We start from the raw sequence: 11,261 nt of genomic DNA, 5'->3' as shown, positions 1-11,261 counted from the left end.
TGGTCTTTTTGAGACAGGGCCTTCCTATTCTGCTCAGGCTGGCCCTGAGATACTTTGTAGCCCAGACTGGACCTGCCTCCCCAGTGCTAGGAATACAGGCGTGCACCATCCCGTCAAACTAATGTTTCTGTTTTAATATTTAGATATTTGATCCATTTCAAATTTAGTTGAGTGCATGGTAAAAGATAGTGGTACAGTTTTAGTCTTTGGCATGTGCAGAGGCAGTTTGTCTATCACCATTTATTAAAGAGGCTATCTTTTTTCTTTGGAATGTGTTTGGCACCTTGTCAAAGATAAGATGGCTGAATATATGTAGAGTAGTTTCTGCATCTTCAAATCTGTCCCATTGATCATCAGGTCTTTTTTTTTTTTTCCAGTACCATGGTTTTTTAAATTATTTTTTAAAATGTATTTAGAACAATGTCTACAGGGTCTCACTACGTAGATCAGACTTGCAGTGATTCCCTGTTTTCAGCCCTCCAAGTGCTGGGATCATAGGTACACGTCACCCTACCCAGTCTCAATGGCCATGTCAGCATGCACACCGGGGATTGAACCCCAGCTGCTCCACTCTGCCTAAGCAGGCACTTTACTATGCCGAGCTGTCTGGCTGGGCCCAATACCATGTTTGTTTGTTTTTGTTATTTCATGCATAGTAGTTTTGTAGTATAATTTCAGTCAGGGATTGTGATGCCCTTGCCTTGCCTTTGTTGCCCAGAATTGCCTTTGCTATTCTATTCAAGGTCTCCAAATGAATTTTAGGATTATTTTTTCTAATTCTGTGAGATATGCTATTGGAATTTATTGTATGGCCATTTTCACTTAGGTTCTTCCTACCTAAGATCAACGAATATCTTTCCATTTTCTGATATCCTATTCAGTCTCTTTTTGAGAGTACTGTAGTTTTCTTTTTTCTTTTTATTTATTTTTATTTATTACATTTATTTATTGTGTGTGTGTGTGTGTGTGTGGCCAGCTCAGCCCACAAGGGGGCGGGGCTGGCTGGCATGTGGTGCTGGGGGATCGAACCGCGGTCCCTGTGCTTTGCCAAGCTTGTTTCAAGTAGGTGCTTTAGACCACTGAGCCATCTCTCCAGCCCCGGGAGTACTGTAGTTTTCAATGTTGAGATCTTTCACATCTCTTGTTAGATTGATTTCTAGGTATTTCATTTTGGATGCTATTGTGAAAAGTGCTATTTCCCTAATTTTTCCTCTCACAGTGAGTTTGTCTTTTTCCTAAGCTAAGTAAACTACTTTTTACACTTGGATATAGAAGAGTTTCCAGACCAGACTAGAAGCCTTGCCTGATTGGTTTTTAGGATTAATATTGGTGCCTAGTGTGAAGCACTTAAATCATTATTCTCAAACTTTAAAATTTGTTATACCATTTTTGGTTGGGTAAACAGTCTTGTGGTCCTTCCTGGATGTCAGGTTTTTCCTTTTAAAATAGGCTTTTAGGGGCTGGGTAGATAGCTTGGCAGTCTAAGTGCCTTCTTGGCAAGTGCAAGGACCTGGGTTTGATCCCCAGTACCACATGCTGTGCTGGCCCTGGAACCAGGGGTGGTGGCACACACTTGTAATCTCAGCACTGGGGATGTTGAGACCAGAGAATCGCTACAAGTCCGAGATGCATAGCAAAACCCTGTACCAAATAAATAAATAAAAGATTTTAAAAAATAGGCTTTTATGGCATCATTGCTTTCTTTTGATACAGGGTCTCGCTCCTTATAGTGATCCTTCTGACTCAGCCTCCCTAGTGCTGGTATTACAGGTGTGTACCACCATGCCCGGTTCCAGGGCCTGCATGGCATGCAGTACCAGGAACCTTGTGCTTGCCAGACAGCACTTAGGCCACTGAGCTGTATCCCTGGCCCTGTGGCATCATTTCAAAAGGGACTTTGTTGTTTTATTTACTATCAAGTCTGAATTATTTATTGTGTGTGTTCAGGAAAGTACCCCCTTGAAGACATGGCTAATATGGCTTTGCTTCCTTTTCTCTGGTTAATTCATGATATCTTTTATTTATTTATTTATTTATTTATTTGTGTGTGTGTGTGTGTGTGTGGCCAGCTCAGCCCACCAGGGGGCGGGGCTGGCTGGCATGTGGTGCTGGGGATTGAACCGTGGTCCCTGCGCTTTGCTAAGCTTGTTCTAAGTAGGTGCTTTAGACCACTAAGCCATCTCACCAGCCCCTCATGATATCTTTGGAACAAATTCTTCTTGGCTTCTTAGCATTTTAGTCTTCAGTTCACTTCTTTTGATACTGCCTGGTGATCTAGTGGTTAGGATTTGGCACTTAGTTCACTGTTCTTCCTTTATTTTTTTTAAGTTAGGGTCTCAAAATTAATAATAAAAATAAGTTAGGGGCTCACTATACAGTTGAAGCTGGCCTAAAACTTGTTTTAATCTTGAGGCCTCAGTCTCAGAAGTGCTGGGATTACAGGTATATGCCACTATACTTGGCCAGGAAATATTTTTAATGGGCAAAGTGCCCAGCTGTTCACTTCTTTTTAAGAATTTCATTATTTTAATTTTTGGTGGTACTGGGGGTGGAAATGCAGGTCTCATACTTTCTAGGCAAGGACTTTTTTATCACTGGGCTATATTTCTAAACTTGTACCTTTTTCCTTTTTTTTTTTTTTTTTTTTGGTGGTACTTTTACTGTTTTTAGGGTCCTACAGATTATTTTTAGGGATTCTTTCCAGGTTCTTGGTGTCCAGAAGTACACTCTGCAGAGTGAAAGCAGATAGCTGAGAGTTCATAGTGGCCAACCAGTTGATGGGGGCAGGCAGTCTTTTGTGGCACTCATTCCTCAGCCTCCGTAACATCTAGGCCTTCCTATCAAAGATTTGTGTTTTTGCACAAGATGTAAATGAAGAAGATAGCTCTTTCTTTTTTCTTTTGGTCTTTTTGAGACAGGTTTCACTCTGCAGTTCAGGGTGGCCTTGAAGTCACTTTGTAGCTGAGGCAGGGCCCCAAACTCACAGAAGTCTTCCAGCCTGAGCCTCCTGAATGCTGAGATTACAAGAGATAGCACTTTCCTTTTGTGTGTATGTGTGTTGGGAGGTGGGTAACCAAGAATCAAATTCTGGACCTCATGCTTACCAGGCAGGTACTGTGCACCTGAACTAAATCCTTGGCTGAAGATAGTACTTTCTGACTGGTCTGAGGTGCAGGGTTTGGAAACTGTGTTCTGGGTCTTTGTAATTTAGGGGTCATGCCCACTTGTCAACCCTACCCTAATCTCCTGTCTCAGTACTGGGAATTGTATTTAGGACCTCCACATGAGCTATAACCCCAAGCCTTTTAAAAATATTTATTTATTTGGTATCAGGAACTGAACTCAGGACCCTGTGCTTGCCAAGCAGGTGCTTATGCCGATGAGCAATCTCCCTGGCCCCTAATGTATTTATTGATTGAGACAGGGTCTTGCTATGCAGTTCAGGCTGGCCTTGAACTTATGGTGATCCTCTTGCCTCAGCCTCCCAAGAGTTGGGATTACAGGTGTACACCACCACAACAGGCTACCAAGCCTTTTTAATTTTTTAAAAAACATTTATTTATTGTGTGGGGCGGGGCCAGTTCAGCCCACCGGGGGGTGGGGCTGGTTGGCATGTGGTGCTGGGGGATTGAACCACGGTCTCTGTGCTTTGCTTTGCTTTGCTTAGCTTGTTCTAAGTAGGTGCTTTAGACCACTGAGCCATCTCACCAGCCCTCCAAGCCTTTTTAATTTTAAGACAAGGTCTCATTGAATTGCCCAAGCTCGGTTTGAAGCTTCCGCTTTTTTTTTTTTTTTTTTTTTTTAGGCAGAACGGGATTAAACTCAGGCCCTTGCATTTGCCAGGGAAGCGCTTATTCCACTGAGCTATCTCCCCGCCCTTGAAGCTTCATTTCTTTTTCCTCAACCTCCTGGAGTGCTGGGATTACAGATATGTGCAGTGACCACACCCAGAATTCTCTTAGTTTAATCCTATATTTATAACTTGTCCTAAAGACGAAGTTTAAACCAGGAGCTACCATAACTTGTCACGAACCATTTTTCCAACATTATTCCAGTTATCTAGCGAAGCCCTCCATTAAGGAGTGCCAGGTTGATTTGCCTACCCCCAGATGCATTCCAGTTTTGTTTCTATGTACAGGCCTGTCTCTATACTGAAATTGCATTCCTCTGCCAAATTAGAACATACCTATCCTTTAATTCTACATCTTCTGTGAATGTTCCCTAGTACTAAACCCCAGAGTAGCACTTTTCTCCCTGTAATGTTTAGCATTTAAAGTACTTAAATTTGTATATATGATGTCCTATGCTTTCTTTCCTGTTGTAGTTTTTGTTAGATTTGGTTTTAGTGATGATCTTTTTTCCTTACCACATTGTAAGCAACTAAAAGGCTAGGATACTGAATTACATATATTGTGTATTTTCCTAGTTTTTGCAGTAGGTAGGCAATAAGTAAATACTTGTGAAATGAGTGGATAGCAATATATATTGAAGAAAAATAATGTATCATGATCTTTAGTGTTTAGATATTTACTGTGATAGCAGATGCACTTGATTTGTTTGTTTGTTTTAGCCAGGGTCTTGCTATGTTGCTGTTTTTGAGGCTGGCCTTGAACTCACCGTGTAGTCCATTTAATGGTCCCTTGTGAGGGCCAGCCAGATAGCTCAGCGGATTAAAGCACCTGCAAGCAGGCATGGGGCCAGGAGTTTGGATCCCCTGGCCTGCTGTGCTGGCCCCAACCCAGGGACCACTGAGCCAGTGATTGAGACTGGGTGTGGTGGGCATGCTGGTGTATGCCTGTAATCCCAGCTCTTGGGAGGCTGTAAATAGGCGGATCACTATGGATCACTATGAGTCTGATCTAGTACTGAGACCTTGAATACCCTGTAGAGTCTTCCCTGAAATACAAAAAAATAAAAATAAATAAATAAATAAATAAATAAATGGTCCCTGTGAATCTGAGAACCACATGAGATTCACTAATGTAGACAAACACAAAGTTTCTTGTAGTATATACACAGTGTATAAGTATACTGGTTAGAACAGCATGCTCTGGTAGAACTTTGTATGGTCATGGAAGTGTTTTGAATCTGTACTGATCAGCTAGGAGTCAAAAACGTCACTTGAAATGTAACGGGTAAGGCCAGGGTTATAACTTGTGCTCGGTGGCACAAGCGCCTGCCTAGCAAGTGCAAGGTCCCGAGTTCAATTCCCGTTACCAAAAAAAAAAAAAGACACTAAAAAAAAAAAAAGTGACTAGTGCAAATGAAACACTGAATTTCCAAGTTGAAGTAGTGACATGTAGCTAGTGTTAACTGTGTTGGATAGTGCACAATTAAAATGTCTGCCATAGGGATTAGGGAGATGGCTCAGCAGCATAAGTGCTTGCCTGGAAAGTACCAGGTCCTGAGTTCCATCCCTGGCATCCATGCTGAGCTGGTCCTGGGAACCAGGTGTGGTGGTACTGCCTGTAATCTCAGCACTCAGGAGGCTGAGACAGGAGGCTCTGCAAGTTCAGAACTGGCCTGGGAGCTACAAAAGTGAGCACAAGAAAAGCCCAAACTGCATAGGGAGACCCTGTCTCTAAAAACATAAAAATGAAATTAAAAAAATATGTGCCATAGCACTTGGTTTGTGGCTTCAACCATAGTTTTGTTCCATTAATACTAGCCGAGAGGGGTTGTATAATCTAATACAAACATTGCTGTGAATGAGAAAGAGACACATAGTTACATTAATTGCTTTATTTTTTCAGGCTGGATCTCCAGAACTGTTCTCTGAAGGATCCTGGTCCAAACTTTCCTCAGGCATATACTGCTGTTATTGTGTAAGTGAATAGGTACCCTTCTGCCCCAAAGTTGAACATAGTGACATGTTGGAGACTTTGTACATGCAGTATTAAAGAGAAAGATGAATGTTAAGATCTAAACTTGGACAGATCAGAAAAATGACTGGATTATTAGTCCAGGAAAGTATGTGAAAGCAGTTTTCCTGAGTCCTAAGAATGTGTGCTTTGCAGAGATCTTCAAACAAACCCCCTGAAGGCTGACTTGGGCAACACCTTCCGTGGCTTTACCCAGCTTAAGACTCTGTGAGTAGTAGCATGGTGGAAGAGGACCCGAGAGGGGCATTGCTATGTGTTCAGTAACTTTGGGCTGGAGTGAACTCATACAAGCTAAGTAAGCATTTGTTCTAGCACTTACTTCCTCAGGCTGTGCATTCTGACCATTGTCTGTAGGATACTGCCACAAGCTGTCAACTGTCCTGGAGGTAATAATACCTGGGAAAATGTGAGCATTCATGTAAACAGCAAAATCTGCGAAGGGCAAAAGAACCTCTGCAATGGCACTGTGGGATTAGGTATGGCGTCCACCTTTCTGGGGATTTATTTTTCTTCTCTATATTCTCCACTTTAGATCAGAAAGATAAAAATAGTTAAATGCCTTTTGTTCAGAGTTCTGAGATCCTAACCCCTTGAAAAGGTATTGTTATTGTCATGTTCTGGTATTTGTAATCTTTTGACCAAGAAATGATTGAGAGACTCTTAAGTTGAAGCAGATATTTGAGAAATATACCTAATGAGATACTGTGATGTTCCTTATTTCTTTGGCTCCCAGAAATGTGTCCTGAAAATGGATCTTGTCTATCTAATGGTCCTGGTCTCACTCAGTGTACTTGTTCCGATGGCTTCCGTGGATACAAGTGTATGCGTCAGGTAAAGAATTAGATCTTTTTATTAGGGATAATGGGGTTTCTAAGGCAAGAATCTTTCTGAAAAGAGAGCTACAAAATGGTGAGCTGGTGTCAGTCACCTAGGGGAGGAAAACAGTACGTTACGAGCAAAATACTGGTGTTAGGATGTAGCCCGCCGTGTAATACTTTTTCCCTGTTAATCACAGGGCTCCTTCTCACTGCTTATGTTCTTCGGGATTCTGGGCTCCACCACATTGTCCATTTCCTTCCTGCTCTGGGGAACTCAACGCCGAACAGCCAAGAGTTCCTGAACCAAATAAGGCTTCCTGCTGATCTGCGATCTTCCTGAGCGGTTTTAGCGCAGCCAAGGAGATTTGCTTCCCTGACAGGCCTCATTGGGCAGTGGCACCGCCTCGCTGCTGAGGCTGCTTTGGAAGGAAGATGGAAAATTGTGCTACCCTGGAGTGTGGTGAAACCTGTGTAGTTCTCATTTGTACTATTGACTATAATAAACACTTGGTTTTTCCCCCTTTTTTCCCATTTTCGTTTTTAGGAAATGTTCTCCCAGTGTTCCTACGCATCGATCTAGGGAGGCTGCCCTTAAGCGATAGGGTTTTTCAGGTCCTCTGGGCGTGGGAGCCGCAGGGCAGCATCGCCCCGCCTTGTCCCGCCCCACCCCGCACGTCAGCCCCTCCCCGCACGCTGCCGGCTGCCTGCGCCGCCGCAGTGGTTCTCCGCCCAGTGCGCCTGGAGCTGCTGACTGGTACGCCCTCCTTCCCGAGCGTCCCGCGCAGCGAGCCACGTGGACGGACTCTGGCGCGCTGTCCTTGCGTGGTTTCAGTGGGATCGCCGCACCCCTGCCGCAGTTTTTGACCCGGTTCCGTACCCATGGCGGCTCTGGTCCTGGAGGATGGGTCGGTGCTGCCGGGCCGGCCGTTTGGGGCGGCCGTGTCGACTGCTGGCGAAGTGGGTAAGCAAGCCTGCGCTAGCTTCCAACCTCACCCGACTCTGGTGCTCCTCTCTACCCAGCCCGCGCTGCCCAGCCCCTGCCTGCCGGCTCCTTTACCCTCCTTCGTAGCCCATGGCCCAGCCTCTTCCGTCCTTCATTACCAAGGCAGCCTGCCACAGGGTAGGATCCCAAGGGGTGCCTTTGCCTCAGCCCAACCCGCCCTTGTTTTGCAGTGTTCCAAACCGGCATGGTTGGCTACCCCGAGGCCCTCACCGACCCCTCCTACAAAGCACAGATCTTAGTGCTAACCTATCCTCTGATCGGTAACTACGGTGTCCCTTCGGATGCACAAGATGAGTTCGGCCTCAGCAAGGTAGCAGCACTGCTTTCTCTACATTCTTTCTCTCTCTCTCTCGCTCTCTCGCTCTCTCTCTCGCTCTCTCTCGCTCTCTCTCGCTCTCTCTTTGTTTTTGCCCGACAGGGTTTCACTCTGCAGTTCAGTCTGGCCTTGAACTCGCCTTTTAGCTCAGGCTAGCCTCCAACTCAAAGTGATCCTCCTGCTTCAGCTTCCCAAGTACTGGAATTGCCTTGCAGACGTGCGCCACCACTCCCAGCCTACTACATTCCTTATCAAATCAGTGGTTAAACTGATCATCATGGTGCTTACCTGTAATCCTAACACATGGAGCTGAAATGGAAAGATCTTAGTGAGGCTAGCCTGGGTTGCATGGTGAGACCTCCTCTCAGCCCTCTCCCCAAAATCAGTAGGAGTTAACTATTAAATAGATGTTGAGGTCCGCTAGTCAATTTAGAGAAAACAAAGCTACAATAAGTGCTAAGACTGAGAGAGAGCTTACCTACCTAGTACTAAGACAGAGTTAGAAGCCAAGTGTGGTGACACATGCTTGTAATCCTAGTGCTCTGGAGGGAAACCGAGGCAGGAAGTTCACTGTGAGTTCAAGGCCAGTCTGAACTGCATAGTGAAACCCAATCTCAAAAAGACCAAACATGCACACACACAAAACACAGAGAGCTTAAGAACCTCACTAGACACAGAGTGCAGAGGCCTCTCAGGCATACCTGCCTCAGAATGAAGGAAGGCCTGGATCCAGGAAGTGGCAGAGAGTTAAAGGGAACAGTTGTCCAAATTGCTAAGAAAGCAAAAGTTCGGAAGAGCCTACAGCTAAGTTTCAGAGGGCATAAAAGGCCTTGAAGCCAAGCTAGAGCCTGGATGTACTCAGGGAACCATGGAAGGTTTTCTAGCAGCAGAGTCATTTGAGAAGCCAGTGCTGTCCAGCTACATGAATTAGTGAGAAAGAGACTAGAAACTAATGTCACACCTTTTCCCATTGATGGGTGTCAGTTTACCAACAAACCAGTGACTGATTATTGTTCTCCAGACTTCTTCTATTGTCTTGTTTTGTACTTTTCAGTAATGTTCTTGCCTCTGTGTTGAAAAGTTCATTTTTGTCCCACAATGAGGTTTCCCCTTGTGCTCTGGAATTTAAAGCTAAGTTGACCTTTAAAAGTTGAAATTTACATATTTTTCATCTTTTTGAGACAGGGCTTTACTCTGCAGTTCAGGTTGGCCTTGAACTCTGTAGCAGTCCCCCTGCCTCAGCCTCCTGAGTGCTGGGATTACAGATGTGCACCACCACACTCAGCAGAAAGTTAAAATTTAAAAGGTCAACCTATAGCAGTTAGGATAGTAGTGGAAGTCACCATGGCCTAGATTTAATACAGATATTTCTCATGTAAAGACCTACCAATTTAAGGACTGGTTGGATTTACAATCCACTACTCAGACCTACAACCTGTCTTTTTTTTTTTTTTTTTTTTTTACATATGTTGTTTATAGAGCCTCAGTGTCTTTTTGTACAATGCACTTTTTTATATGCTATGATAATTTTTGCCGATTGTATAGTACAGTACTGTAACTATGTTAAACATTACAGTACTGCTTGTAAGTTATGCAAACAAAAGCAACGTCATCAAGTTGGACTTTTCTTTGTTCTGAATTTTATAATGAACATACTGTATGCAGTTCTTCATTTATTGATCAACTGAAGCAATGACCTAGTTGTGGGAATGGAACTAAGTCATTAAGTAAGAATTGCCTGGGGCTGGGGGGATTGCTCAGTAGAATAAGCGCTTGCCAGCAAGTGCAAGGGCCTGAGTTCAATCCCTGGTTTCCGCAAAAAAAAAAAAAAAAAAAAAAAATTGTCTATATTCCTCAAAACTTGCTTTGTCTTGCTTTCAAGTCTGCTGAGCTTTGTAGTTCTTAATTTGCCTTTCTAGTCACCATGTTATTGGGAAAAAGGAGCTCTAGGTAAGGGACCCAAATATTGTTCTTGGGAAGGACCCTTCTTGATTATAAAATTCCAGTGTAGTTTATAATGCATGTGTTTTTTTAATTTATCTAATATATGTCAGTTGTAAGCTTTGTCAGATCTAGGCCCACTGACAAAACTGAGTTTATAAAACTGCAAAATTGAAACCCTGGTAGGGTGAGGCCTCCTAGAACTACTACCTCAACCCTGGCACTTTTGTAGCACATGTGCTATAATGACTGTGGGTGTGCATGGGTTGCTCTACTTGGTGGTGAGGAGTGGGAGGGCCTGCTAAATGTCCCTCCAGTTCCTGAAGGCTCGGGAGCTGAGTCTCAGCATCCATCTCTGAACCTTTTACCAGCTGAGCTAAATGTGCTGCTCTTTCCCATATAAATTTCTTGCTCTTCTATTTACTTATTAAGTGCTTGTCTAGTAAACACTGTTTAAGTAACAATTTTGTATTATTTCTTTTGTTTGGTTTTGATTTTTTTGGTACCTGAACTCAAACTCAGATTCTTGTGCTTGCCAGGCAGGCAGGCACTTGTGCCACTGAGTTCTAGCCCCAGCCCTATTATTTATTTTTAAATCTTAATCCCAAATGAAGTTGGAAAGGGATATTATCATGTCTTGTATTGTTCCCTGAGGCTTTATTTGTTAATAACATCCTGTACCTATCTATCTCCTTAGTGTTTTTATTGCACCATATAATTAACATCTTATGTACATGTTTTCTTTTTAGTTTCTGGCTTTCTAAATCATGAAGACAGGGCCCCTGTTTTTTCTTATTCAGTGCTTTTTCTTTAGCATTATTTGTTCATTTGTTTTGGAGACAGGGCCTTCCTGTATATTCACTTGTCTTGAACTTCCTGTGTGGCCCACATTGGCCTCAAATCTTGATCTCAGCAGAGGGATCCCTAAGTACTGGGATTACAAGTGTTACCACCATGCTCAGTGTCTTATTATACACCTGCACTTAGTAGGCACTCAGTAAATATTTGTTAACTGACACCATGTATCAGGCACTTTGATGCTGAGAATTTCTGTTTTGTAAGGAGACACACATACTCATAACAATGTAACTAGCAAGAAGATGTGGGGATAAAGTATTCAGTTCTCAGGGAGAGGTACAAGTTGCAGTGCGTTAGTGGGGTGCCTTCATTGAAAAAGGGATCTATGATCTCTTTTGAATAAGGGAAATACAAGAAAACATGAAATTGCCATTTTTAGTTCCTAGTTGGACACCCTAGACTTGTGTTTTAGCATTTAGTATAGGGCAGAACAAAAAGCAGGC

The 11,261-nt window shown here is 43.4% G+C and overlaps 2 protein-coding genes across 6 annotated transcripts in view; both read left to right on the top strand.

Moving 5' to 3' along the window:
* The window catches only part of Atraid (all-trans retinoic acid induced differentiation factor), an 11,220-nt gene extending 4,033 nt beyond the window's left edge, over window positions 1-7,187 (top strand). The window contains exons 3-7 of the mRNA XM_004627412.2: window positions 5,754-5,825; window positions 6,018-6,089; window positions 6,237-6,358; window positions 6,616-6,713; window positions 6,898-7,187. Of these exons, the coding sequence (XP_004627469.1) occupies window positions 5,754-5,825; window positions 6,018-6,089; window positions 6,237-6,358; window positions 6,616-6,713; window positions 6,898-7,002 (469 nt within the window). The 3' untranslated portion in view covers window positions 7,003-7,187. The remainder of the gene's footprint in view (window positions 1-5,753; window positions 5,826-6,017; window positions 6,090-6,236; window positions 6,359-6,615; window positions 6,714-6,897) is intronic.
* A 196-nt stretch (window positions 7,188-7,383) lies between these two features.
* The window catches only part of Cad (carbamoyl-phosphate synthetase 2, aspartate transcarbamylase, and dihydroorotase), a 24,562-nt gene continuing 20,684 nt past the window's right edge, over window positions 7,384-11,261 (top strand). For 2 of the 5 annotated variants that reach the window (XM_023710987.1, XM_023710986.1), the window contains exons 1-2: window positions 7,385-7,661; window positions 7,874-8,013. In XM_023710987.1, the coding sequence (XP_023566755.1) occupies window positions 7,580-7,661; window positions 7,874-8,013 (222 nt within the window). In that variant the 5' untranslated portion in view covers window positions 7,385-7,579. Of the gene's footprint in view, window positions 7,662-7,873; window positions 8,014-11,261 lie in introns of all 5 variants that reach the window. The other 3 variants (XM_023710985.1, XM_004627411.2, XM_023710988.1) reach the window with 3 other exon arrangements.

Source organism: Octodon degus, unplaced genomic scaffold, assembly GCF_000260255.1.
Source record: "Octodon degus isolate 3935 unplaced genomic scaffold, OctDeg1.0 scaffold00019, whole genome shotgun sequence".
In the NCBI taxonomy this organism is placed as follows: Eukaryota; Metazoa; Chordata; class Mammalia; order Rodentia; family Octodontidae; genus Octodon; species Octodon degus.
This window is presented reverse-complemented; position numbering and strand designations above follow the sequence as displayed.